Genomic DNA, 27,252 nt, shown 5'->3' with positions numbered 1-27,252 from the left:
GGCAGACGCTCAATGCAGGGGTGGGTGGTGGCAGACGCGGCCCCCCTTTCCCAGGGGGGCAGAGGGCCAGCTCCCTCCTTGGGGCTGGCAGCCAACCTCCCACATCCCTCCCCCTGACCCTCCTTGTCAGGGTTCTTGTTCCAGCATTAAGAAGAGTTCAGAAGGAGAAACCAAGATGGCGGCATAGGTAAACACCGGAAATTGCTGCCTCGCACAACCACTTCTAAAATACAACTAAAAGACAAAACGGACATTATTCAGAACCACAGGAAGGCTCGCTGAGTGGAAATTCTACAACTAGAAGGAAAGAGAAAAGCACACTGAGTCTCAGAGGAAGTGCAGAAGTAAAGTGCAGAGGTACGGAGACGCATGTGGAAAGGGCTGTCAACTGAGGATATGGTTGTCTTTTTCAATTGGGAGGGAGTCTCAAGCTCCTGACTGCTCTGAACTTCAGTTCTGGGCGAGTCTCTGGGGACCCAGACTCATACAGGGAGCAACTGGACTGTCTGGCATCGGTCAGAACTCGAGGGCAGCTTTCTCTCAGAGGTGTTCGCAGCGATTACCGGGACACTGAGATGCAGGGCCTCTTAGGGTAGGACTGAGGAGCAGCCATAGCTGCTTGCTCGGTCCTGTTGATTCCCTGAGACCCCACATCACCCAAGCTGTGGCAGAGGCTTTTGCATATGAAAGGCCTGGCCCTTTACAATCTGAAAATTACCTAACAAACTGCAGCTGGGTCAGAGAGACCCAGAACTTCCAAAAGAAGGCCCAAGGCCCCACAGCAGCTTGCATTGATTCACAGCTGGGCCTCATCTGGGCACCTCCAAACCCCAAACAAAGAAGAAGAATCTGCAGATCTCTTCGTAGCTCCTGCTGGGTAGCCTCAGGCACAGGCTAAATTAGCACCTCTTTAGATCCAAGAGCCAGTGTACTGAGTGGTCAGAGTGGGACCATCCAGATTACAACTCCTCAGAGCCATAAGGGCACACTCAGGGGGCAGACTCAATGAGCACCAAAGCCCCACTGAAGCAAGTCTTGCCCCAGAGGGGTGTCTCCAGCACAGAAGTTCTCCCACTGTAGACACAGCTGATTCTCACTGCCAATTGTCCTGGAGGTCAATTCCTCCCAGTGATTCCTACAACAATCAAGGCATAACTACAACAAGACTGTTCACAAAGACCACAAGGGGGTGCACCAAGAGTGTCCACCTCAGGTAACTGGGGAGGCTGAGCCACTGGGCCCTATAGGGCACCTAGCACACAAAACCACTCTACCAACACAGGGAAGCATAAAAAATGCAGAGACAAAGAAACAGGACACAAATGACAGAAATGGAGGAAAGCAAACTACTGGATATAGAGTTTAAAAACCACACTTTTAAGGTTTTTCAAGAACTTTCTAGAAACTGCCGATAAATTTAGTAAGACCCTCAAAAAGTCTGGTGAGACCGCTGATAAATTTAGTGAGACCCTCAAGAAATCTAGTGAGACCCTTGAGGTTATGAAAAAGGAACAACTAGAAATTAAGCATACACTGACTGAAATAAAGGATATTATGCAGAGTTCCAACAGCAGACTAGAGGATCGCAAGAATCAAGTCAAAGATTTGAAATACGAAGAAGCAAAAAACACCCAACCGGAGAGAAACTAAGATGGCGGCATAGATAAACACTGGGAAATAGTCGCCTCCCACAGCAATTGAAAATTATCCCAAAGGACGGAGCAAACATCGTCCAGAAAAACAGGAAGGCTGGCTGAGTGTAATTTCTACAACTAGAAGACAAGAAAAGCACGCTGAGAGCCAGAGGAGCTGCGGAGGCTGAGTGCAGAGGTACGGCGGCGGCTCGCGCGCGCGGAAAGGGGGTGGCACCTGAGGACGCGGCTGTCTTTTTGAATCACAAGCTCCCGGCTGCTCTGATCTCCGGTTCTGGGAAGTCTCTGGGGACCCAGGACACATACGGGGAGAGGCTGCTCTGTCAGGCGGCAGCGGGCGAACTTGAGGGCGGATTTCCCTCAGAGGTGCTTGCAGCCATTACCGGGACACTGAGACGCGCGACTCCGGGCGCGGAGAATCAGCCATTGCTTCTTTCTGCGCCCTTTGACTCCCTGAGACCCCGCCCCACCCAGGCTGCGGCAGAGGCTTTTACATGTGAATGCCCCGGCCCTTTGCAACCTGATAATTACCTAACTGCAGCCGAGCCAGCCAGACCCGGAACTTCCAAGAGAAGGCCCAAGGCCCCGCAGCGGCTTGCATTGCTTCACAGCTGAGCCTCTTCGTGGCCTGGCTGTGAGGCCTCAGGCAGGGGCTGAATTAGCACCTCCTTAGATCCAGGAGCCACTGTACCCAGTGGTCAGAGGGGGACCATTCTCCCACTTTAGACACAGCTGCTTCCCACAGCCAATTGGCCTGGAGGTCAATTCCTCCCAGTGATCCTACATCAACCAAGGCACCAAGAGTACACCAAGAGTGTCCACCCCAGGTAACTGGGGAGGCTGAGCTACTGGGCCCTACAGGACACCTGGTGCGCAGGGCCACTCTATCAACACAGGGAAGCAGCCAAAATGCGGAGACAAAGAAACAGGTCACAATTGTCAGAAACGGAGGAGGACAGACGACTGGATATAGAGTTCAAGGCCACGTTTATAAGGTTTTTCAAGAATTTTATGGAAACCGCCGATAAATTTAATGAATCCCTCAAGGAGTATAGTGAGACCATGGAGGACATGAAAAAGGACCAACTAGAAATTAAGCATACACTGACTGAAATAAAGAATATTTTACAGAGATCCAACAGCAGACAAGAGGATCCCAAGAATCAAGTCAAAGATTTGAAATACAAAGAAACAAAAAATACCCAACCGAAAAAGAAAAGAGAAAAGAGATTAAAAAAGTATGAAGATAGTGTAAGGAACCTCTGGGACAACTTCAAGCGTACCAACATCAGAATTATAGGGGTACCAGAAGGAGAGAGAGGGCAAGATATTGAAAACCTTTTTGAAGAAATAATGACAGAAAACTTCCCCCACCTGGTGAAAGAAATGGACCTACAAGTCCAAGAAGCGCAGAGAACCCCAAACAAAAGGAATCCAAATAGGACCACACCAAGACACATCATAATTAAAATGCCAAGAGCAAAAGAGAAAGAGAGAATCTTAAAAGCAGCAAGAGAAAGACAGTCAGTTACCTACAAGGGAGTACCCATCCGACTGTCAGCTGATTTCTCAACAGAAACCATGCAGGCCAGAAGAGAGTGGCAAGAAATATTCAAAGTGATGAATACCAAGAACCTACAACCAAGATTACTTTATCCAGCAAAGTTATCATTCAGAATTGAAGGTCAGATAAAGAGCTTCACAGATAAGGAAAAGCTAAAGGAGTTCATCACCACCAAACCAGCATTATATGAAATGCTGAAAGGTATTCTTTAAGAAGAGGAAGAAGAAAAAGGAACTCTTACCATTTGCCACAGCATCGAAGGAACTGGAGAGCGGATAAATACCACAAGATCTCACTTATTTGTGGAATATAATGAACAACATAAACTGATGAACAAGGACTGATCCAGAGATGGAGAGGCTTTGACTGGACTGTGGGGCCTTGGAGGGAAGGTAGGGGAGGGTGGGGGCAAGGGGGAAGGATCAACCAAAGGACTTATATGCAAGCATATAGGACTAACCAATGGACACGGACAACGGGGGGGTGAGGGGATGAGCGGGGGGCGGGGGGGTAGAGGGTACACATATGTAATATCTTAATCAATAAAAAAAAACAAAAAAACAAACAAACAAAAAAAAAACACCCAACCGGAAAAGCAAAATGAAAAAAGAGTCCAAAAATACCAAGATAGTGTAAGGAGCCTCTGGGACAGCTTCAAGCACACCAACATCCGAATTATAGGGGTGCCAGAAGAAGCGAGAGAGCAAGATATTGAAAACCTATTTGAAGAAAGAATGACAGAAAACTTCCCCTACCTGGTGAAAGAAATAGACTTACAAGTCCAGGAAGCGCAGAGAACCCCAAACAAAAGGAACCCAAAGAGGAACACACCAAGACACATCATAATTAAAATGCCAAGAGCAAAAGACAAAGAGAGAATCTTAAAAGCAGCAAGAGAAAGAAACTCAGTTACCTACACAGGAGTACCCATACGTCTGTCAGCTGATTTCTCAACAGAAGCTTTGCAGGCCAGAAGGGAGTGGCAAGAAATATTCAAAGTGATGAATGTCAAGAACCTACAACCAAGATTACTTTATCCAGCAAAGCTATCATTCAGAATTGAAGGTCAGAGAAAGAGCTTCACTGATAATAAAAAGCTAAAGGAGTTCATCACCACCAAACCAGTGTTATATGAAATGCTGAAAGGTATCCTTTAAGAAGAGGAAGAAGAAGAAAAAGGTAAAGATACAAATTATGAACAACAAATACACATCTATCAACAAGTGAATCTAAAAATCAAGTGAATCAGTAATCTGATGAACAGAACAAACTGGTGAATATAATAGAATCAGGGGCATAGGAAGGGAGTGGACTGACTATTCTCGGGGGGGGGGGAGTGGTTTAGGGGGTGCGGGAAGAGACTGGTCAAAAATTGTACACCTATGGATGAGGACCGTGTGTGTGTGGGGTGCGGGGGAAGAGGGGGGTAAGGGCAGAGGGTGGGATGGGAACCGGGTGGAGGGGAGAAATGGGGGAAAAAAGGAGGAACTGTGGGAAACTGTTTATTGCCTTCACTATCTGATAAGCATAGACAGAGAACTCCCCGAAACCCCCCGAAGGTTGGGTGCCTTTGAAGCCCTAGCAAAGGTCTGAGCTAGGCGCCACCTCTGTTTGTCCAGACAGTGGTAGCTGAAACTACTCCCCCATTTATTATTATGTAAATCCTTGCTGATGGGCTAGTCTGCTTGTTACTAGGGGGTCACCTGCCTAAGGGCTATGCTATAGGTGCATCCCAGATCAATAAAAGCTTGGTGAGGCCTGAGCACAGGGGAAGTCCTTTGGGACTTGCTGCCTGGTCCCCCAATATTGCAAAATTATCTCGTGTCTTTTTCTCTCATTTGTTGTGCGGCTCCTCTTTCAGATACCGAACCCTACTCCACGCAGAACGTGGAGGGAGTCTTACTCAACAAGGAACAACTGTAATAATCTGAACAATAAAGAAAAAAAAGAAGAGTTCAGCAATCTGGAGAAGGCTGTGCGTAGATTAAATAGGAGTCCAGAGATGAAGCATAATTTTGAAAGGCATTTGGGGGTCAGAGGAGCCTAGTTTAAAGGAAACTAAGATCTAAGATCTTCTCGTCTCAGACCCCATGCTTTTTATTAATACAAATTGTCCTTAGATGAGGCAGAGATATACACTTCAAAGTGTCAGGGTTTCACATACAGTGGCATTGTCAGAATGGAAGAATTAGCCTATGGCTGTTCAGGTGTTTGGCCAGTAGGAGGCAATAACATGTAGATTAAGATGCCCTGAGCTGTCTGGCAGCCAAAAATCATTTTTATGTATTCTATTCAGGTTTGGGGAAATGTCTTTAGCCATTCCCAGGTTCAGCCCTGCTGTCATGCTGGAATTGGTTCCCAGCACCTCTCCTCCTCCCCTCCCCCCAAGGCCCTGATCAGCCCTCTGTGGTGGCTGTTGGTCCCTCCCCCCAGCCAAAGTCCTGGTCCCTCCCTGGAGTTGGTAGGTCCTGATCACCCCATCAGGCAGGCCCCAGGCTGGGACGGGAACCGGGTGTGAGTGGCAGGGGATATGAGTGGTGAGGGGAACCTAATCAGTCCTGATCGCTGGCCAGGCCTAGGGATCCCACCAGTTCAAGTGTTTCATGCACTAGGCCTCTAGTATATTTATAAGACACAAAAAAACCTCAACATAATACTAGAAAATAGAATCTGGCATCACATAAAAAGGATTATGTACCACGACAAAATGGAGTTTTCCCCAAAATGCAAGGTTGGTTTAATATTTGAAAATCAATTAATGAAATGTACAATATTGATATAATAAAGAGCAAGTAATAAAACCCAATAATGAGTATTTTCCCTTTAAGATCAGGAACTAAAATATCTACTCTCCCCACTTCTACTCAACATTGCAATGGAGGTTTTTTTTGTTTTTGTTTTTTTGCAGAACAAGGCTTCAGCTGGCAAAAGAAGCTGGAAGAGGTTGGGAAGAAACAAGCAATTGCAAATATAAAATCGCGGAGACACTGGAGGGTGGACAGGTCACGTCCAGGAAGGATGTGATGCTGTGGAATGCGCTGAAGGATGGGGCGGGGCGGGGCCCAGCGGGCCTCCACATAGTTGGCCCGAAGCATCCCCGGGTCACCAGTGCGCTCCACGGCCCCCGTACATCCAGCTGTCATGGATCTGCCGCACACTGACGATGCTGTCCCCATCCTGGAAGGAGACCTCATCCTCGTCTGAGGCGCTGTAGTCTTAGAGGGCGCGGTACCGCTTCCCGCCTCACCTGGGGCGCTGGGATGTGTGGAGACTAGGGCTGCAGGCTCCTTGTAGCCACCAAAGAATGGGGCCACCTGCTGCTGCTGGGGCTGCTGGTAAACTGGGGCGCTGGTCGGGATGTGATGAGGCTGCTGCTCCTGGGGTCTCCAGGAGCTGGTGCTGTCCTGGGAATCTCGCTGGGGCTCCAAGCCCTCACCCCCACTGGGGCCCATGCGGCTCTTCTCAAACTTCGTGGTATTTTATATTACTGATCTGGTTCTGGTTCTTCTTGATTCTCTGGAGTCCGGGTGTGCCTGCCACCACGCTGAAGCCCTTGCCCTTGTTCTTCTCGAACTCCTCCTTGTAGCACACCTGACTCTGGAGCTCGCTCTGTTGTTTGAGGCGGAGATTTTCAGGGGTGTCAGCCACCATGGTGAAGGACTGCTTGGGCTAGTGTGCTTTGCAGTAGGACTTCTTGTAGCCCCTGCAGTTCCTTACGTTGAGTGTCATCTTGCAGGTCTCGCAATGGAAGCATGCTTTATGCCAGAACTTATCCAGACAGTTCACCTTCTCCGTGGAGTACACCATCTTGCTGCACCGGGCGCAATTGGAGTTCATGGCTCCGGAAAAGGGTTGGGGCGGGGACGCCAGGAGCTCGTGCGCGCTCTCTCTCCCCGGAGCTAGCTGGCGGGAGACGGGCCGCGGCTGCAAATACACAGGCGGCGATTGCTGCAGGAGCCAGCGAACTGGCCTCCGCCTCCGCCCGCCTTCCCCGAACAAACACAGCAGGGAGGACCGGGGCGGGGGGGGGGGGGGGGGGCGGGTTCCGGGCAGGGGTGTGGGGCGTGGGGGGCATGTCTAGGTGAGTCCTGAGGGCTCCTGGGGCCCGGATGCTCCTAAGCTGGAGGCGCCCTGGAGAGACGCTGGCTGTGCCCAGAGCCCTTCCCGCATGGGAGGCGTCTCGGAGCCGGTGTGGCGGAACATCTGGGGCAGCCTGGCTGCGGGAGGCGGGCAAACCTCTCGCCTCCGTTGATGGTGGGGATGGAACACTCCTGAACCGACTCACCACATTCGGGGACTTTCCTTTGTACCCATCGCTACTTGGCATGAACCTACGGACGGAATGGGAACCCCTTGTCCTACACTTACATTAGCCTCCCTTCCCCCTCATATCCTTTCCCACTTTTGTGGGTGCACTGGAGGTTTTAGGGAAATTTTATCGAAGAGAAGAAATGAAAGGCATTTAAATTGGTAATGGAAGATGTAAAATGATCCCTATATTCAGAAGACATGTTCTTACATAGAGAAAATCCCGAAGAATCTATAAAACAATATAGTAGAATTATTGAGTTCAACAGGGTTGTCGGCTACAAGATCAATATATAAAAATAAATTGTATAATTCTGTTCTAGCAGTGAACATTCTGAAAGTGAAATTAAGAAAATAATTCCAGCCAGTGTGACTCAGTGGTTGAACGTGGATCTATGAACCAGGAGGTTATGGTTTGATTACTGGTCAGGGCATATGCCTGAGTAACAGGATGATCCCCAGTAAGGGGCTTGCAGGAGACAGCCCATCAATGATTCTCTCTCATCACTGATGTTTTTCTCTCTCGCTCTCGCTCTCCCTTCCTCTCTAAAATCAATAAATATGTATTTTAAAAATTCAATTTATAATAGCACCAAAAGGCATCAAATATACTGAGGATAATTCACTAACTGTTGATATTTATTCCTATCTAAACTGACCAGAAGTTCAGAGATGATGTAAATACAAGATTGATACTGAATCATTTTGAAAACCAGCCATAGTCTTTACGAGTTAGCAATTAAAGGCAGGGCATGAAGTGATAATTAATAATAAAAGTTGGGGAAGTTATTTTAAATTTATTGGTACAATTAAATAAAACCTACACTCTTTCTCATAGGGTCTAAGGAACTAAAACTTTATCGCACTTCCTATGCCATGAAAGTAATTTTTCTGGTTTATTATTGAGCTTTGACTAAACATTTAAGAAACTATACTAAAAACTACTTTCTCCTGCAAAGTGAGGCCCTGATTCACCAAAATTCCTCCACATTTCATAGGGCTTTTTTGTTGGTTTGTTTTTGCTTTCCTCAAGATACTAAATAGCCTCTATTTCAAAATACCAAAGGGCCTGGCCATCAGGCAGATGTTCACATGACCAACAACTTACTATTCCATAAAATGAATATTGAATTTTTGTATTAAAAAATAACATGGTGCTCATGGATGTGTAAGCTGCTACACATTTTCTTGGGGGCAAAATCTATCAAAGCTTTAAAATGTCCATAAGTTCTTACCCAGAATTTGTACCACTAGGTATTTAATTCAAGAAAATAAGTGATAAGTATGAAAGGAAATATGCACAAAGCTGTTCATTTAGGTACTGTATATAATAGCAAAAAATTGTGAAACCACCTTTGTTTGGTAATAGGGGACAGGTTAAATGAATTATAGTACATTCTATAATGAAATACCATGTGGTTATAAAATGGTGTTAAAATTCTATATTTATTGCAGTTTATATACTCATAACATTATCTATTGTGTAATATATGTGAAGGGGGAAAGTTATAAAATATGAAATATAGTGGAAGAACTGATTTTTTAAACAGTATATGCCCACAGGGAAAAATATGAAATGAAAAATAAAAAGATGTTAACAGCGTTTCTTTGGTTGGTAGAATTTGGGGGTAATATCTGTTTTAAAAATATTTTTCTATGTACTTTTTCTTTTTTTTTTAATTAAATCTTTATTGTTCAGATTATTACATTTGTTCCTCTTTTTTCCCCCCATAACTCCCCTCCACCCAGTTCCCACCCCACCCTCCTCCCTCTCCCCACCCACTGTCCTCATCCATAGGTGCAAGATTTTTGTCCAGTCTCTTCCTGCAACCCCGACACCCCTTTCCCCCCTTAGAATAGTCAGTCCACTCCCTTTCTATGCCCCTGATTCTATTATAATCACCAGTTTATTCTGTTCATCAGATTATTCACTTGATTTTCAGATTCACTTGTTGATAGATGTGTATTTGTTGTTCAAAATTTGTATCTTTACCTTTTTCTTCTTCTTCCTCTTCTTAAAGGATACCTTTCAGCATTTCATATAATACTGGTGTGGTGGTGATGAACTCCTTTAGCTTTTCCTTATCTGTGAAGCTCTTTATCTGACCTTCAATTCTGAATGATAGCTTTGCTGGATAAAGTAATCTTGGTTGTAGGTTCTTGGCATTCATCACTTTGAATATTTCTTGCCACTCCCTTCTGGCCTGCAAAGTTTCTGTTGAGAAATCAGCTGATATTCGTATGCGTACTCCCATGTAGGTAACTTACTTTCTTTCTCTTGCTGCTTTTAAGATTCTCTCTTTGTCTTTTGCTCTTGGCATTTTAATGATGATGTGTCTTGGTGTGGTCCTCTTTGGATTCCTTTTGTTTGGGGTTCTCTTCGCTTCCTGGACTTGTAAGTCTATTTCTTTGACCAGGTAGGGGAAGTTTTCTGTCATTCTTTCTTCAAATAGGTTTTCAATATCTTGCTCTCTCTCTTCTTCTGGCACCCCTATAATTCGGATGTTGGTACACTTGAAGCTGTCCCAGAGGCTCCTTACGCTATCTTCGTATTTTTGGATTCTTTTTTCATTTTGCTTTTCTGGTTGGGTGTTTTTTGCTTCTTCATATTTCAAATCGTTGACTTGATTCTTGCAATCCTCTAGTCTGCTGTTGCAAGTCTGTATAATATTCTTTATTTCAATCAGTGTATGCTTAATTTCTAGTTGGTTCTTTATCACAACATCAAGGGTCTCATTAGATTTCTGGTAGATCTCATTAAGTTTATCAGCAGTTTCTAGAAAATCCTTGAAAAACCTTGAAAGTGTGGTTTTGAACTCTATATCCAGTAGTTTGCTTTCCTCCATTTCTGTCATTTGTGTACTTTTTCTTTGTCTCCGCATTTTTTATGCTTCCCTGTGTTGATACAGTGGCTTTCTGTGCTAAGTGACCTCTAGGGCCCAGTGGTTCAGCCTCCCCAATTACCTGAGGAGGACACTCTTGGTTCACCCCCTTGTGGTCTTTGTGCACAGTCTTGTTGAAGTTAAGCCTTGATTGTTGTAGGTATCACTGGGAGGAATTGGCCTCCAGGGCAATTGGCTGTGAGAATTAGCAGTGTCTACAGTGGGAGAACTTCTGTGCTGGAGACACCCCTCTGGGGCAAGACTTGGTTCAATGGGGCTTTGGTGCTCACTGAGTCTGAGCCCTGAGTGTGTCCTTTATGTTTCCACAGAGCTGCAAACTGGATGGTCCCACTCTGACCTCTGGGCTTCCTGGCTCCTGGATCTCTAGGGAGGTGCTAATCTAGCCTTTGCCTGAGGCTATCCAGCAAAAGCCTCCCTGCAGGGCTTGGGTGGGGCGGGTCCCACGGGATCAACAGGGTGGGGCTAGCAATTAAGGCTGCTCTCAGTCCTGCCCTCAGAGGCTTTGCTTCTCAATGTCCTGGTAATCACTGCAAGCCCCTCGAAGAGAAAGCTGCCCTCGAGTTCCGACCGCTGCCAGACAGTCCCGCTTCTCCCGTATGAGTTTGGGTCCCTAGAGACTTGCCGGGAACTGGATCTCAGAACCTGAGACTCCCTTCTGATTGAAAATGACAACCGCGCCCTCAGCCGCCAGCCCGCTTCTCATGCACCTCCACACCTTAGTATTTTACTTCCGCACTGCGCCTCCTCTGAGTCTCGGTATGCTTTTCTCTTTCCTTCTAGTTGTAGAATTTCCACTCAGCCAGCCTTCCTGTGGTTCTTGGTGATGTCCGTTCTGTCTTTTAGTTGTATTTTTGAAGTGGTTGTGCGAGATAGCAATCTCTAGTGTTTACCTATGCCGCCATCTTGGTTTCCCCCCCCCATGTACTTTTTCTTTACCTATCTTTTTGTAAAGAAATAAAGCTAATAAAAGTAACTTGTTGCTATACCTTAACCCAGTGGTTGGAAAACAGTGGCTCGCGAGCCACATGCGGCTCTTTGGCCCCTTGAGTGTGGGTCTTTCATAAAATACCACATGCGAGCACGCACATACAGTGCAACTGAAACTTCATGGCCTATTCGCAGAAGTCGGTATTTTGTGGAAGAGCCACACTCAAGGGGCCAAAGAGCCATGGCTCACGAGCTGCAGTTTGCCGAGTCGAAGTTTCCTGACCACTGCCCTAACTGGTTTGACTCAGTGGAAAGAGCGTCAGCCTGTGGACTCAAGGGTCCCAGGTTCGATTCCGGTCAAGAGCATGTACCTTGGTTGCAGGCACATCCCCAGTAGGGAGTGTGCAGGAGGCAGCTGATCGATGTTTCTCTCTCATCGATGTTTCTAACTGTCTATCCCTCTCCCTTCCTCTTTGTAAAAAATCAATAAAATATATTAAAATAAAAATAAAAAGCATCATTCTCCCCTTTTAAAAAAAAAAAAAGTAACTTGTTGCTAAAAAGGATACAATATTTGCGTTGTCCCATCTGGAAATGAAGTTAGAAACTTGCTCCCATGTTTATAGTGCTTCTCCATGAGCTCATTCATCACGATCTATAAACCACAGGAGATAAAACAACACTTAACTGTTAATTGTTTCACATGGAACGCATTTAAGTGTGACATCCTTTGCTTGTTAGAGAATGATACAAACCATTTCTTAATTTAACTTTTTGGTCCTGCATCTGACAAAACACTTGTGGAGTATGGGAAGATGAAGAGAGAAATATGGGGAGGGGGAAAGAAATACAGGGAGCTCTTACTTTATCTCTAAGTTTAACTCTTTTATAGGTAACTAGAGGCCCAGTGCACAAAAATTTGTGCACTCGGGGGGGGGGGGTCCCCTCAGCCCGGCCTGTGCCCTCTCACAGTCTGGGACCCCTCGTTGGATGACCACCTGCTGGCTTAGGCCCACTCTCCGGGGGATTGGGCCTAAGCTGGCAATCAGACATCCCTCTGGCAGCCCGGGAGCCCTTGGGGGATGTCCACTTGCCAGCAGGGAGCAGGCCTAGCCTGCAGTCGGACATCCTTAGCGCTGCTGAGGAGGCAGGAGAGGCTCCCACCACCACCGCTGTACTGGCAGCCATCAGCCTGGCTTGTGGCTGAGCAGAGCTCCCCCTGTGGGAGCGCACTGACCACCAGAGGGCATCTCCTGCATTGAGCATCTGCCCCCTGGTGGTCAGTGTGTGTCATAGTGACCAGTCATTCCCAGTCCTTCTGCTGTTAGTGTCAGTTTGCATATTAATTACCCTTTTACTATATAGGATAGAGGCCTGGTGCACGGATGGGGGCTGGCTGGTTTGCCCTGAAGGGTGTCCCGGATCAGAGTGGGGGTCCTGCTAGGTTGCCTGGCCAGCCTGAGTGAGGGGCTGATGGCTGTTTGCAGGCTGGTCAAGCCCCCCCCAGTGGGGACCCTCACCCCATGGAGGTTTGGCCAGCCTGGGTGGGGGGCTGATGGCTGTTTTCAGGATGGCCACACCCCCTTTAGGGTGGGGGGTTTCCACTGGGTTGCCTGGCCAGTCTGGGTGAGGGGCTAAGGACCGTTTTCAAGCTGGCCAAACTCCCGGGGGACGGAAGCTCCCAGCCTTTCCTTTTTTTCTTTTTTTTTTTAAATTCTGAGATTTATTTACCGTCTATAATTGAAACTTTGTTGCCTTCAGTGGAGCTCAGACACGGCCAGGACGGGCGGGGAGCTTGGCTTCCTCCATCACTGGAGCAACCAAGCCTCCTGCTCGCTCCAGCTTCGTGGCCACAGCCCGGCTGAAAGCAGGTATCTGAGGTTTATTTATCTTCTATAATTGAAGCTTTGTTGCCTTCAGTGGAGCTCAGAGCCAGCTGAGGCAGGTGGGAAGCTTGGCTTCCTCCATCACTGGAGCAACCAAGCCTCCTGCTCACTCCAGCTCCGTGGCTGTCGGTCGCCATCTTGGTTGGGTTAATTTTCATATAGTCGCTCTGATTGGCTGGTGGGTGTGGCTTAAGCTGTAGCAAAGGTATGGTCAATTGCATGTTTTCCTTTTATTAGATTAGATACTTGATAGGGATATAAATTTGTCCCCAAGAATATTTTATAATAAAATAAAAGATTCAAAAAAAATAAATAAAAGATTCAATTTGATTCTACTTATTCCTAATCTTGAACTGTGATAAAATGGATACAGGGATTCCTAGGGGTTCCTGGACAGCGTGGCTCAGTGGTTGAGCTTTGACCCAGCAACCAAGAGATCACTGGTTGGATTCCATCAGAGCACATGCCCAGGTTGTGGGCTCAATCCCAAGTAGGGGGTATGCAGGAGGCAGTTGATTGACATTATTTCTCTATCATCAATGTTTCTCTCTTTCTATCCCTCTCCCTTCCTCTCTCTCTAAAAATCAATAAAAAGCTTTAAAGACAAAGAATTCCTAGGGTAAAACAGTGAAACAACCTAAATTTTATCTAAATATTGCTATTTTTTAGAAGACAATACATTTTTCATTCTTAAAAATATGAAATATATTCATATAGTTGTTAAAAAATGCTATTTTGTTAATCAGTAATTATAAATGCCCCTGTTATCACCGCCTGAGTCAAGAAAGCACAGTGCTGATACCTAGAAGCCCTCAGAGCATCTATCCCAAAGCTAATATCCTTCCTAGACATAATCACGAGTCCTAATTTCTAAACAATATAGTGTAATTTTACCATTTTAAATTTTACAGAAATGGAATCATACATTATATATTTTTATTGTTTTATTTTTTTTGTCAACATTGATACATGTCCCAGTATGTAGCTGTAGTCCAATAACTTTCATTTGTATATTATAAACAATGACACTGTGAATATTCTTATGTATGTATACTGGTACCCAGTTCCTTTCAGAGGAGGAATTGCAAATCCCAAGATATGTCTGTCTTCTAGTTTACTAGATAATGCAAAAATGATTTCCAAGTTGTACCAATTTACATTCTTACCAAAGGCAAATAATAGCATTGTTGCTCTATATATTTTCCAATACAGTATTATCAGACTTAAGTTTTTTAATATATTTTTTTGCCAATATGATAGGTATGCACTGATCCCCAATTGTAGTTTTAATTTTCCTTTCCCATGTTACTAATGAGGTTAAACTCCTTATATATGTTTATAGATCATTTGAATTTTTTCCTTTGAGAAGTATGCAAATTTTTGGGCCCATTTTCTATTAGATGGACTTTTTTCATGTCTTTTTACATTTAGGATATAAACCTTTTGTATGTCACATGTGCTGCAAATAACTATCACTTCTTGGCTTGTCTTTCATAACTTTAATTTTTTAATAAGACTTTTTTAGCATTTTCTTTTTTAAAAATAAATCTTTATTGTTCAGATTATTACAGATGTTTCTCTCCCCCCCCCCCCCCATAGCTCCCCTCCACCTGGTTCCCACTCCACCCCATGCCCTTACCCTCGCCACTGTCCTCATCCTTCGGTGTAAGCTTTTTGTCCAATCTCTTCCTGCACCCCTAACACCCCTTTCCCCCTGAGAATTGTCAGTCCACTGCCTTTCTTTTCTAAAAAAATATATTTTATTGATTTTTTACAGAGAGGAAGGGAGAGAGATAGAGTCAGAAACATTGATGAGAGAGAAACATTGATCAGCTGCCTCCTGCACACTCCCTACTGGGGATATGCCTGCAACCAAGGTACATGCCCTTGACCGGAATCGAACCTGGGACCTTTCAGTCCGTAGGCCGATGCTCTATCCACTGAGCCAAACTGCTTACGGCAGTCCACTCCCTTTCTATGCCCCTGCTTCAATTATATTTACCAGTTTATTCTGTTCATCAGATTTTTTTTTAATTAAATCTTTATTGTTCAGATTATTACATTTGTTCCTCTTTTTTCCCCCCATAACTCCCCTCCTCCCAGTTCCCGCCCCACTATCCGCCCTCACTCCCCACCCACTGTCCTCATCCATAGGTGCACGATTTTTGTCCAGTCTCTTCCCGCATCTCCCACACCCCTTTCCCCCCCAAGAATAGTCAGTCCATTCCCTTTCTATGTCCCTGATTCTATTATAATCACCAGTTCATTCTGTTCATCGAATTATTTATTCACTTGATTCTTAGATTCACTTGTTGATAGATGCATATTTGTTGTTCATAATTTGTATCTTTACCTTTTTCTTCCTCTTCCTCTTCTTAAAGGATACCTTTCAGCATTTCATATAATCCTGTTTTGGTGGTGATGAACTCCTTTAGCTTTTCCTTATCTGTGAAGCTCTTTATCTAACCTTCAATTCTGAATGATAGCTTTGCTGGATAAAGTAATCTTGGTTGTAGGTTCTTGGTATTCATCACTTTGAATATTTCTTGCCACTCCCTTCTGGCCTGCAAAGTTTCTGTTGAGAAATCAGCTGACAGTCGTATGGGTATTCCCTTGTAGGTAACTGAGTTTCTTTCTCTTACTGTTTTTAAGATTCTCTCTTTATCTTTTGCTCTTGGCATTTTAATTATGATGTGTCTTGGTGTGGTCCTCTTTGGGTTCGTTTTGTTCGGGGTTCTCTTCGCTTCTTGGACCTGTAAGTCCATTTCTTTCACCAGGTGAGGGAAGTTTTCTGTCATTCTTTCTTCAAATAGGTTTTCAATATCTTGCTCTCTCTCATCTTCTGGCACCCCTAAAATTCTGATGTTGGTACGCCTGAAGCTGTCCCAGAGGCTCCTTACACTATCCTCGCATTTTTGGATTCTTTTTTCATTTTGCTTTTCCGGTTGGGTGTTTTTTGCTTCCTCGCATTTCAAATCATTGACTTGATTCTTGCGCTCCTCTGGTCTGCTGTCGGGAGTTTGTATAATATTCTTTATTTCAGTCAGTGTATGCTTAATTTCTAGTTGGTTCCCCAATATAACATCGAGGGTCTCATTAGTTTTCTTGTAGATCTCATTAAGTTTATCAGCGGCTTCTAAACAGTTCTTGAGAGACCTTAAAAGTGTGGTTCTGAACTCTAGATCTTCCATTGACAATTTTGTCCTGTTTCTTTGTCTCCGCATTTTGTTATGCTTCCTTGGTGCACCCCCTAGTGGTCTTTGTTCGTGGTTTTATAGTTAAATCTTGATTGTTGTAGCTAATTCCAGGGAGGGTTTGACCTCCAGGCCAAGTGGCTATGAGAATCAGCTGTGTCAGCAGTGAGAGAACTTCTGTCCTCTAGGGAGGTGCTAATCTGGCGTTTGCCTGAGGCTACCCGGCAAATGCCTGTGTGCAGGGCTTGGGCGGGGCGGGTCGCACAGGATCAACAGGGTGGACCGGAGAGAGCAGTTATGGCGGCTCTCAGTCCTGTCCCCAGGGGCTCTGCCTCTCTGAGTCCCAGCACCCGCTGCAAAGCTCGGAGAGAAAGCTGCACTCGCTCTGACCGAAACCAGGCAGTCCCGCTTCTCCCGTTTGAGTCTGGGTCCCTAAAGACTCGCCCGGATCTGGAGCTCAGAGTCTGCGACTCCCTCCTGATTGAAAACGCCAACCGCGCCCTCCGCCGCCAGCCCGCTCCGCGCACTCCGCACCTCAGAATTTGACTTCAGCACTGCGCCTCCTCTGAGTGTCCGTATGCATTTCTCTTTCCTCCTAGTTGTAGGACTTCCACTCAGCCAGCATTCCAGTGGTTCTGGGTGATGTCCGTTCCTTCTTTTAGTTTCACTTTTGAAGTAGTTGTTCAAAGCAGCAAACTCCAGCGTTAACCTATGCCGCCATCTTGGTTCTCCCAGATTTTTTTATTGACTTAATTTTTAGATTCACTTGTTGATAGATATGTATTTGTTATCACTTTGTTGTTCATAATTTTTATCTTTACCTTTTTCTTCTTCTTCCTCTTCTTAAAGAATACCCCTCAGCATTTCATATAATCCTGGTTGGGTGGTGATGAACTCCTTTAGCTTTTTCTTGTCTGTGAAGCTCTTTTTCTGACCTTCAATTCTACATGATAGCTTTTCTGGGTAGAGTAATCTTGGTTGTAGGTTCTTGCTATTCATCACTTTGAATATTTCTTGCCACTCCCTTCTGGCCTGCATAGTTTCTGTTGAGAAATCAGCTGACAGTCGTATGGGTACTCCCTTATAGGTAACTAACTGTTTTTCTCTTGCTGCTTTTAAGATTCTCTCTTTGTCTTTTGCTCTTGGCATTTTAATTATGATGTGTCTTGGTGTGGTCCTATTTGGATTCCTCTTATTTGGGGTCCTCTTCGCTTCCTGGGTTTGTAAGTCTATTTCTTTCATCAGGTAGGGGAAGTTTTCTGTCATTATTTCTTCTAATAGGCTTTCAATATCTTGCTCTCTCTCTTCTTCTGGCACCCCTATAATTCGGATGTTGGTACGTTTGAAGTTGTCCCAGAGGCTCCTTACACTATCTTCATATTTTGGATTCTTTTTTCTTTTTTCTTTTCCAGTTGGGTGTTTTTTGCTTCTTCGTATTTCAAATCTTTGACTTGATTCTTGGGAGTCTCTAGTCTGCTGTTGGATCTCTGTATATTATTCTTTTTTAAAAATTAAATCTTTATTGTTCAGATTATTACAGTTGTTCCTCTTTTTTCCCCCCATAGCTCCCCTCCACCCGGTTCCCCCATCTCCCCTCGGCACTCACCCTGACTTCACTGTCCTCATCCATAGGCGCACGGTTTTTGTCTAGTCTCTTCCCTCATCCCCCACACCGCTTTTCCCCCCAAGAATAGTCAGTCCACTCCCTTTCTATGCCCCTGATTCTATTATAATCACCAGTTTATTCTGTTCCTCAGATTATTTATTCACTTGATTTTTAGATTCACTTGTTAATAGATGTGTATTTGCTGTACATAATTTTTATCTTTACCTTTTACTTCTTCTTCCTCTTCTTAAAGGATACCTTTCAGCATTTCATATAATACTGGTGTGGTGGTGATGAACCCCTTTAGCTTTTCTTACCTGTGAAGCTCTTCATCTGACCTTCAATTCTGAATGACAGCTTTGCTGAATAAAGTAATCTTGGTTGTAGGTTCTTGGCATTCATCACTTTGAATATTTCTTGCCACTCCCTTCTGGCCTGCAAAGTTTCTGTTGAGAAATCAGCTGACAGTCATATGGGTACTCCCTTGTAGGTAACTGACTGTCTTTCTCTTGCTGCTTTTAAGATTCTCTCTTTGTCTTTTGCTCTTGGCATTTTAATTATGATGTGTCTTGGTGTGGTCCTCTTTGGGTTCGTTTTGTTCGGGGTTCTCTTCGCTTCCTGGATTTGTAAGTCTATTTCTTTTTTTTTTTATTGCTTAAAGTATTACAAAGGGTATTACATATGTGTCCATTTTATCCCCCCGCCCTAGACAGTCCCCCAGCCTCCCCTATCCCCCAGTGTCTTATGTCCATTGGTTATGCTTATATGCATGCATACAAGTCCTTAGGTTCATCTCTTACCCCCCTACCTCCTGCCCCCCAACCCTCCCCGGCCTTCCCGCTGCAGTTTGACAATCTGTTTGAGGCAGCTCTGCCTCTGTATCTATTATTGTTCAAAAGTTTATAATGGTCTCTATTATCCATGAATGAGTGAGATCATGTGGTATTTTTCCTTCATTGACTGGCTTATTTCACTTAGCATAATGCTCTCCAGTTCCATCCATGACGTTGCAAATGGTAAGAGTTCCTTCCTTTTTAGAGCAGCATAGTATTCCATCGTGTAGATGTACCACAGCTTTCTAATCCATTCATCTACTGATGGGCACTTAGGCTGTTTCCAGATCTTAGCTATGGTGAATTGTGCTGCTATGAACATAGGGGTGCATATATCCTTTCTGATAGGTGTTTCTGGTTTCTTGGGATATATTCCTAGAAGTGGGATCACAGGGTCAAATGGGAGTTCCATTTTCAGTTTTTTAAGGAAACGCCATACTGTCTTCCATAGTGGCTGCACCAGTCTGCATTCCCACCAGCAGTGCACAAGTGTTCCTTTTTCTCCACATCCTCTCCAGCACTTGTCGTTTGTTGATTTGTTGATGATAGCCAGTCTGACAGGTGTGAGATGGTACCTCATTGTTGTTTTGATTTGCATCTCTCGGATGATTAGTGACTTTGAGCATGTTTTCATATGTCTCTTGGCTTTCTGAATGTCCTCTTTTGAAAGGTGTCTATTTAGGTCCTTTGCCCATTTTTTGATTGGATTGTTTATCTTCCTTTTGTTAAGTTGTATGAGTTCCCTATAAATTTTGGAGATTAGGCCCTTATCAGATATGACATTGGCAAATATGTTTTCCCACATAGTGGGTTTTCTCGTTGTTTTGTTGATGGTTTCTTTTGCTGTGCAGAAGCTTTTTATTTTGATGTAGTCCCATTTGTTCATTTTCTCTTTAGTTTCAAGTGCCCTAGGAGCTGTATCAGTGAAGAAATTGCTTCGGCATATGTCTGAGATTTTGTTGTCTTTGGATTCTTCTAGAATTTTTATGGTTTCCTGTCGTACATTTAAGTCCTTTATCCATTTTGAGTTTATTTTTGTGTATGGTGTAAGTTGGTGGTCTAGTTTCATTTTCTTGCATATATCTGTCCAATTTTCCCAACACCATTTATTAAAGAGACTATCTTGGCTCCATTGAATGTTCTTGCCTCCTTTGTCAAATATTAATTGAGCATATTGGTTCGGGCCAATTTCTGGGCTCTCTATTCTATTCCATTGATCTATATGCCTATTCTTGTGCCAGTACCAGGCTGTTTTGAGAACAGTGGCTTTGTAATACAACTTGATATCTGGTATTGAGATCCCACCTACTTTGTTCTTTTTCAGGATTGCTGCAGCTATTCGGGGTCTTTTTTTATTCCAGATGAATTTTTGGAGAGTTCGTTCTAGATCTCTGAAGTATGCCGTTGGTATTTTAATGGGAAGTGCGTTGAATTTATAGATTGCTTTGGGTAGTATGGACATTTTAATGATGTTGATTCTACCAATCCATGAACACGGTATGTTCTTCCATCTGTTTATGTCTTCCTCTATATCTTTTTTCAACGTCCTGTAGTTTTCTGAGTAGAGGTCTTTTACCTCTTTAGTTAAGTTTATTCCTAGGTAGCTTAATTTTTTTGGTGCGATGGTAAATGGGATTGTTTTTATAATCTCTCTTTCTGAAAGTTCACTATTGGTGTATAGAAATGCCTCAGATTTCTTGGGGTTAATTTTGTATCCTGCTACATTGCCAAATTCATGTATTAAGTCTAGTAGCTTTTTGATGGAGTCTCTAGGGTTTTGTATGTATAATATCATGTCGTCTGCAAATAAGGACAGTTTTACTTCCTCTTTTCCAATTTGGATGCCTTTTATTTCTTCTTCTTGCCTTATTGCAATGGCTAACACTTCCAGTACTATGTTGAACAGGAGTGGTGAGAGGGGGCATCCCTGTCTTGTTCCTGTTCTTAGGGGAAATGGTGTTAGTTTTTGTCCATTGAGTATGATGTTGGCTGTGGGCCTGTCATATATGGCTTTTATTATGTTAAGGTATGATCCATCTACTCCCACCTTGCTGAGAGTTTTTATCAAAAATGGGTGTTGAATTTTGTCAAATGCTTTTTCTGCATCAATTGATATGACCATGTGGTTTTTTTCTTTCAGTTTGTTTATGTGATGTATCACGTTTATTGATTTGCGGATATTGTACCATCCTTGCATCCCTGGGATAAATCCTACTTGGTCATGGTGTATGATCTTTCTGATGTACTGCTGGATCCGATTTGCTAAGATTTTGTTGAGGATTTTGGCATCTATGTTCATGAGGGATATTGGCCTGTAATTCTCTTTCATTGTGTTGTCTTTACCTGGTTTTGGTATTAGGGTGATGCTGGCTTCATAGAATGAGCTTGGAAGTGTTCCTTCCTCTTGAATTTTTTGTAGTAGTCTGAGGAGGATAGGTTTTAGTTCTTCCTTGAATGTTTGGTAAAACTCCCCTGTGAAGCCGTCTGGTCCTGGGCTTTTGTTTGCTGGAAGCTTTTTGATGACTGCTTCAATTTCTTCCATAGTTATTGGCCTGTTGAGATTTTTAGATTCTTCCTGATTGAGTTTTGGAATGTTGTATTTTTCTAGGAATTTGTCCATTTCCTCCAGGTTGTCTAGTTTGCTGGAGTAGAGCTGACCATAGTATTTTTTAACAATCATTTGTATTTCTGTGGGGTCTGTTGTTATTTCGCCTCTATCGTTTCTGATTTTGTTTATTTGGGTCCTCTCTCTTTGCTTCTTGGTGAGTCTGGCTAGAGGTTTGTCAATTTTGTTTATCCTTTCAAAGAACCAGCTCTTGGTTTCATTGATTTTCTGTATTGTTTTTTTGGTCTCTATGTCATTTATTTCTGCTTTAATCTTTATTATCTCCTTCCTTCTGCTCACTCTGGGGTTTTCTTGTTGCTCTCTTTCTAATTCTTTGAGTTGTAGAGTTAGCTGATTTACTACGATTTTTTCTTGTTTTTTGAGATAGGCCTGTAGAGCTATAAACTTCCCTCTCAGGACTGCTTTCATTGTGTCCCATAGGTTTTGGATTGTTGTGTTTTCATTGTCATTAGTTTCCAGGATGTTTTGAATTTCTTCTTTGATTTCATTGGTAATCCAATCAATATTTAATAGCATGCTATTCAGCTTCCAGGTGTTTGAGTATTTTGGGTTGTTTTTATTGTAGTTTATTTCTAAAATTATGCCATCGTGGTCTGAGAAGATGCTTTTTATGATTTCAATCTTCTTGAATTTGGGGATACTTTGCTTGTGACCCAATATATGGTCTATTTTTGAATATGTGTCATGAGCACTGGAGTAGAATGTATATTCCGTGGCACTGGGGTGAAGTGTTCTGAAGATGTCTATTAAGTCCATCTGATCTAGTGAGTCATTTAGGATTGCTGTATCTTTGCTGATTGTTTGTCTAGAGGACTTATCCAGTGCTGTCAGTGGTGTATTAAAGTCCCCTACTATGATTGTATTGTTGTTGATCTCTCCTTTGATATCTTCCAGGAGTTTTTTTATGAATTTGGGTGCTCCTGCATTGGGTGCATATATGTTTACCAGGGTTATATCTTCTTGTTGAATTGATCCCTTTAGTATTATGAAGTGGCCTTCCTTATCTCTTGTTATGGCCTTCACTTTGAGGTCTATTTTGTCCGATATAAGTATTGCTACCCCAGCTTTCTTTTCCTTTCCATTTGCCTGAAAGATATTTTTCCATCCTTTCACTTTCAGTCTGTGTGAGTCCCTTCTAATGATGTGGGTTTCTTGTAGACAGCAGATGTATGGGTCATGTTTTTTTATCCATTCAGCCACTCGATGTCTTTTGTTTGGAGCATTTAGTCCGTTTACGTTTAAAGTTATTATTGAAAGGTACTTATTTGTAGCCATTTCTTTTTTTGTGTGTGTGGCTGTTTTCTTTCTGAGCTTTTTATTATTTTTATACCAGTCCCTTTAGCATTCCTTGCATTGCTGGCTTGGTGGTGATAAACTCCCTTAGCCTTTTTTTGTCTGTGAAGCTTCTTATTTCCCCTTCAAGTTTGAATGATACCCTTGCTGGATAGAGTATTCTTGGATTCAGTCCTTTGCTTTGCATCACTTTGTAAATTTCTGTCCATTCTTTTCTGGCCTGATGTGTTTCTGTTGAGAAATCATTTGACAATCTAATGGGAGATCCCTTGTATGTAACTTTCCGTCTCTCTCTTGCAGCCTGTAAGATTCTCTCTTTGTCCTGAACATTTGCCATGGTAATTATGATGTGTCTTGGTGTGGGTCTTTTCGGGTTCACCTTGTTTGGGACTCTCTGGGCTTGTGTGACTTTTTTCTTCCCCACCTCAGGGAAGTTTTCTGATATTATTTCTTCGAATAGGTTTTCTAATCCTTGTTCATCCTTCTGTTGTTCTGGTACCCCTATTATTCGTATGTTGTTTCGTTTCATGTTGTCCCAAAGCTCCCTTAGGCTCTCCTCCTGTCTTTTAATTTTTTTCTCCAATTGCAGTACATTTTGGGTGTGTTTTGCTTCCTTGTCTTCTAATTCACTAATTCGGTCCTCCGCTTCTCCTAGTCTACTGTTGATACTTTCAATGGAGTTTTTCATTGCAGCTATATCACTCTTCATTTCTTCTTGGGTCTTACTTAAGTTGTTGATTTTTTCATCTGTTTCTTCTAGCTTCTTCCATATGTTATCGATTTTTTCATCTGTTTCTTCTTGCTTCTTGCAGAGGATGTCGATTTTTTCCTCCATCCGGTTTATGCACTCTAGGACCCTTATTCTGAATTCTTTGTCTGTCATGTTGCATGCCTCTGTATTACTTAGCTGCTTTTCTGGAGAGTCCTCCTTCTCTTTCCTTTGGGGGTTTCTTTGTCTACCCATGTTTGATCTCACTGACATATCTAGACGTTGAGTCGTTCAGTGGTTGCTCCCTTGGTGGCAGTGACTCCTTGGTCTGTGGTTGCTCTTCGGGCAGTTGCGGTAGCAGCTGCTCTTCAGTTGGCAGCAGCTCCTCTGGTGTGTGCTGTTCACAGCTGATGTGGCTCTTCTGGCTGGTGGGGCGAGGCTTCACATACAGCTGCTGTTCCTCAGCAGAGGGTGTGGTGCTCTGGAGGTTGCTGTAGCTTTGATCTGCTTTCCAGGGGAGTTCTGCTCTTCCCGGCTGCAAACTGTCTCACCAGCTGAGCAATTTCGCCAATTCAGGGTGGATGCTATTAGTTTCAGCTGCTCTCTCCATTTGCTCCGGGACAGGACCTGGGACGCGTCTGCCTATATCGCCGCCATCTTGTCTCCTCCTGCTGTAAGTCTATTTCTTTGACCAGGTAGGGGAAGTTTTCTGTCATTCTTTCTTCAAATAGGTTTTCAATATCTTGCTCTCTCGCTTCTTCTGGCACCCCTATAATTCGGATGTTGGTACACTTGAAGCTGTCCCAGAGGCTCCTTACACTATCTTCGTATTTTTGGATTCTTTTTTCATTTTGCTTTTCTGGTTGGGTGTTTTTTGCTTCTTCGTATTTCAAATCTTTGACTTGATTCTTGGGATCCTCTAGTCTGCTGTTGGAACTCTGCATAATATCCTTTATTTCAGTCAGTGTATGCTTAATTTCTAGTTGGTCCTTTTTCATAACCTCGAGGGTCTCATTAGATTTTTTGAGGGTCTCACTACATTTATCGGCGGTCTCCTAGACTTTTTGAGGGTCTTACTAAATTTATTGGTGGTTTCTAGAAAGTTCTTGAAAAACCTTAAAAGTGTGGTTTTGAACTCTATATCCAAAATTTTGCTTTCCTCCATTTCTGTCATTTGTGTCCTGTTTCTTTGTCTCTGCATTTTTTTTATACCTCCCTGTGTTGATAGAGTGGCTTTTTGTGCTAGGTGTCCTATAGGGCCCAGTGGCTCAGCCTTCCCAATTACTTGAGGTGAACACTCTTGGTGCACCCCTTTGTGGGCTTTGTGCACAGCCTTTTTGTAGTTAAGCCCTGATTGTTGTAGGTATCACTGGGAGCAATTGACCTCCAGGCCAATTGGCTATGAGAATTAGCTGTGTCTACAGTGGGAGAACTGTGCTGAAGACACCCTTATGGGGCAAGACTTGCTTCAGTGGGGCTTTGGTGCTCATTGAGTCTGCCCCCTGTGTCCCTTATGGATCTGAGGAGTTGTAATCTGGTATCTGACCACTGGGTAAACTGGCTCCTGGATCTCCAAGGAGGTTCAAATTCAGCCACTGCATGAGTCCATCCAGCAGGAGCTACAGCTACATCTGCAGATTTCTCCTCTTTGTTTGGGGTTTGGAAGTTTGGGAGCTCTCTGACCCAGCTGCTGGTTGTTAGGTTAGGCTGTGAAAGGACAGCCGATTCATATGCAAAAGCTGCTGGGCACAGCTTGGGTGGGGTTGTAAATTGGGTGAGGCAGGGTCTCAGGGAATCTCCAGGGCGGAGCAAACAGTGATGGCTATTAGTCAGCTGTCTCCGTGTCTCCTGGTCTCCGGGTCTCTGCGTCCCCGAGTCCTGTGCCCCCAGAATATCAATGATCCCTGGGAGCAGCTCTGTGAGAAAGCCACCCTCGATTTCTGACCCAATGCCAGACAGTCCAGTTTCTCCCTGTAGGAGTCTGGGTCCCCAGAGTCTCGCCGGAAACTGGAGTTCAGAGCAGTCAGGAGGTTGTATCTCCCTTCCGATTGAAAAAAACAGTGCACCCAGTTGCCAGCCTGTTTCACTTGCCCCCATACCTCTGCTCTTGGTGCCTCCGCACCTCCTACCCAGTCTCAATTCACTTTTTTTCTTTCCTTCTAGTTGTAGAAATTCCACTCAGCCAGCTTTCCCATGGTTCTGGATGATAGCCGTTTTGTCTTGTCTTTTAGTTGTAGTTTTAGTGTGGTTGTCCAGGGCAGCACATACTGGTGTATACCTTATGCTGCCATCTTGGTTCTCATTAATAAGATTTTGAGAGAGAGAGAGAGAGAGAGAGAGAGAGAGAGAGAGAGAGAGAGAGAGAAACTCTTATGTGAGAGCAAAAAATTGGTTGGCTGCTTCCTACATGCCCCTCACTGGGTATGGAGCCCACAACCCTGGCCTGTGCCCTGGCCAGGAATCCAACCAACAACTTTTCAGTGCAAGGGACAATGCCCAACCAACTGAGCTATACTGGCCAGGGCCACACCTTTAATTTTAATTTATTAAATCTTTTATGGAGCCCTGACCTGTTTGGCTCAGTGGATAGGGCATCGGCCTGGGGACTAAAGGGTCCTGGGTTTGGTTCCACTCAAGGGCATGTACCTTGGTTGCAGGCACATCCCCAGTAGGGGGTGTGCAGGAGGCAGCTAGTTGATGTTTCTCTCTCATCAGTGTTTCTAACTCTCTATCCCTCTCCCTTCCTCTTTGTAAAAAAATCAATGAAATATATTTTTTAAAATCTTTTATAGATTTTTAGTAAATCTTTCCCTAATATAAGGTAATGTAACTATTCTCCTATATAAAGAAAATCTTTGCAGTTTTGAATTTCACATTTAGGTCTTTAATCCACTTGGAATTGATTTTTACATCTGATGTGAGGTTGTGGTTCCAATTTCACTAAAAAACTATGGATACCTGACTGTCCCAGTGCTGTTTTAAAAACTTTCCTATCTCCATTATTAAGCAGTACCACTGCTGTTATAAATCAGACATTTATGTATGTGTGAGTCTGTTCTGGACTATTTATTCTTTGTTTATCTTGCCATAACATTACACTGTCTTGATCACTATATTTTATAACTAGAGGCCCAATGCATGAAATTTGTGCACAGGGGGCAGGGGCATGTTCCTCAGCCTGGCCTGCACTCTCTAGCAATCCAGGACCCCTCACTCCTAACTGCCTGCCTGCTTGCTCCTTATCACTTGGCTTGCCACTCCTTAGCGCTGCTGCGGAGGCGGGAGAGGCTCCGGTTACCTCCATTGTACCTCCCAGCCTGGCAAGGGTCCTGTCACCGCTGCTGTGGTGGTCAGTGCATGTGATAGTGACCAGTCATTCCACCTTTTGGTTGATTTTTATATTAGCCTTTTAGTATATAGAATAGGTCTTAATTATCTGGTAGACTATGTTTCCATACTTCCCAGCATTCTTCTCAAGAATGTCTTGCCACCGAAACCGGTTTGGCTCAGTGGATAGAGCATCGGCCTGTGGACTGAAAGGTCCCAGGTTCGATTCCGGTCAAGGGCATGTACCTTGGTTGCGGGCACATCCCCAGTAGGAGATGTGCAGGAGGCAGCTGATCGATGTTTCTCTCTCTTCGATGTTTCTAACTCTCTATCTCCCTTCCTCTCTGTAAAACATCAATAAAATATATTTTTTAAAAAATCCATCACCTTAAAAAAAAAAAAAAAGAATGTCTTGCCTATTCTA

General features: G+C 43.9%; 1 protein-coding gene and 1 pseudogene across 2 annotated transcripts in view; both read right to left on the bottom strand.

Annotated features, from left to right (window-relative positions):
* The window catches only part of ERICH6 (glutamate rich 6), a gene marked incomplete at its 5' end in the record, with an annotated part of 100,546 nt that overhangs the window by 19,250 nt on the left and 54,044 nt on the right, over window positions 1–27,252 (bottom strand). The window contains one exon of the mRNA XM_081086022.1: window positions 11,924–12,009. Within this exon, the coding sequence (XP_080942148.1) occupies window positions 11,924–12,009 (86 nt within the window). The remainder of the gene's footprint in view (window positions 1–11,923; window positions 12,010–27,252) is intronic.
* On the bottom strand, window positions 6,081–7,053 carry LOC308516890 (LIM and SH3 domain protein 1-like; annotated as a pseudogene). The gene has a single exon. The product of its transcript is annotated as an LIM and SH3 domain protein 1-like (transcript).

This window comes from Myotis nattereri (genome assembly GCF_964212035.1).
Source record: "Myotis nattereri genome assembly, chromosome: 3".
NCBI lineage: Eukaryota > Metazoa > Chordata > Mammalia > Chiroptera > Vespertilionidae > Myotis > Myotis nattereri.
The sequence above is the reverse complement of the archived record's forward strand: the minus strand, read 5'-3'. Positions and strand labels throughout refer to the sequence as shown.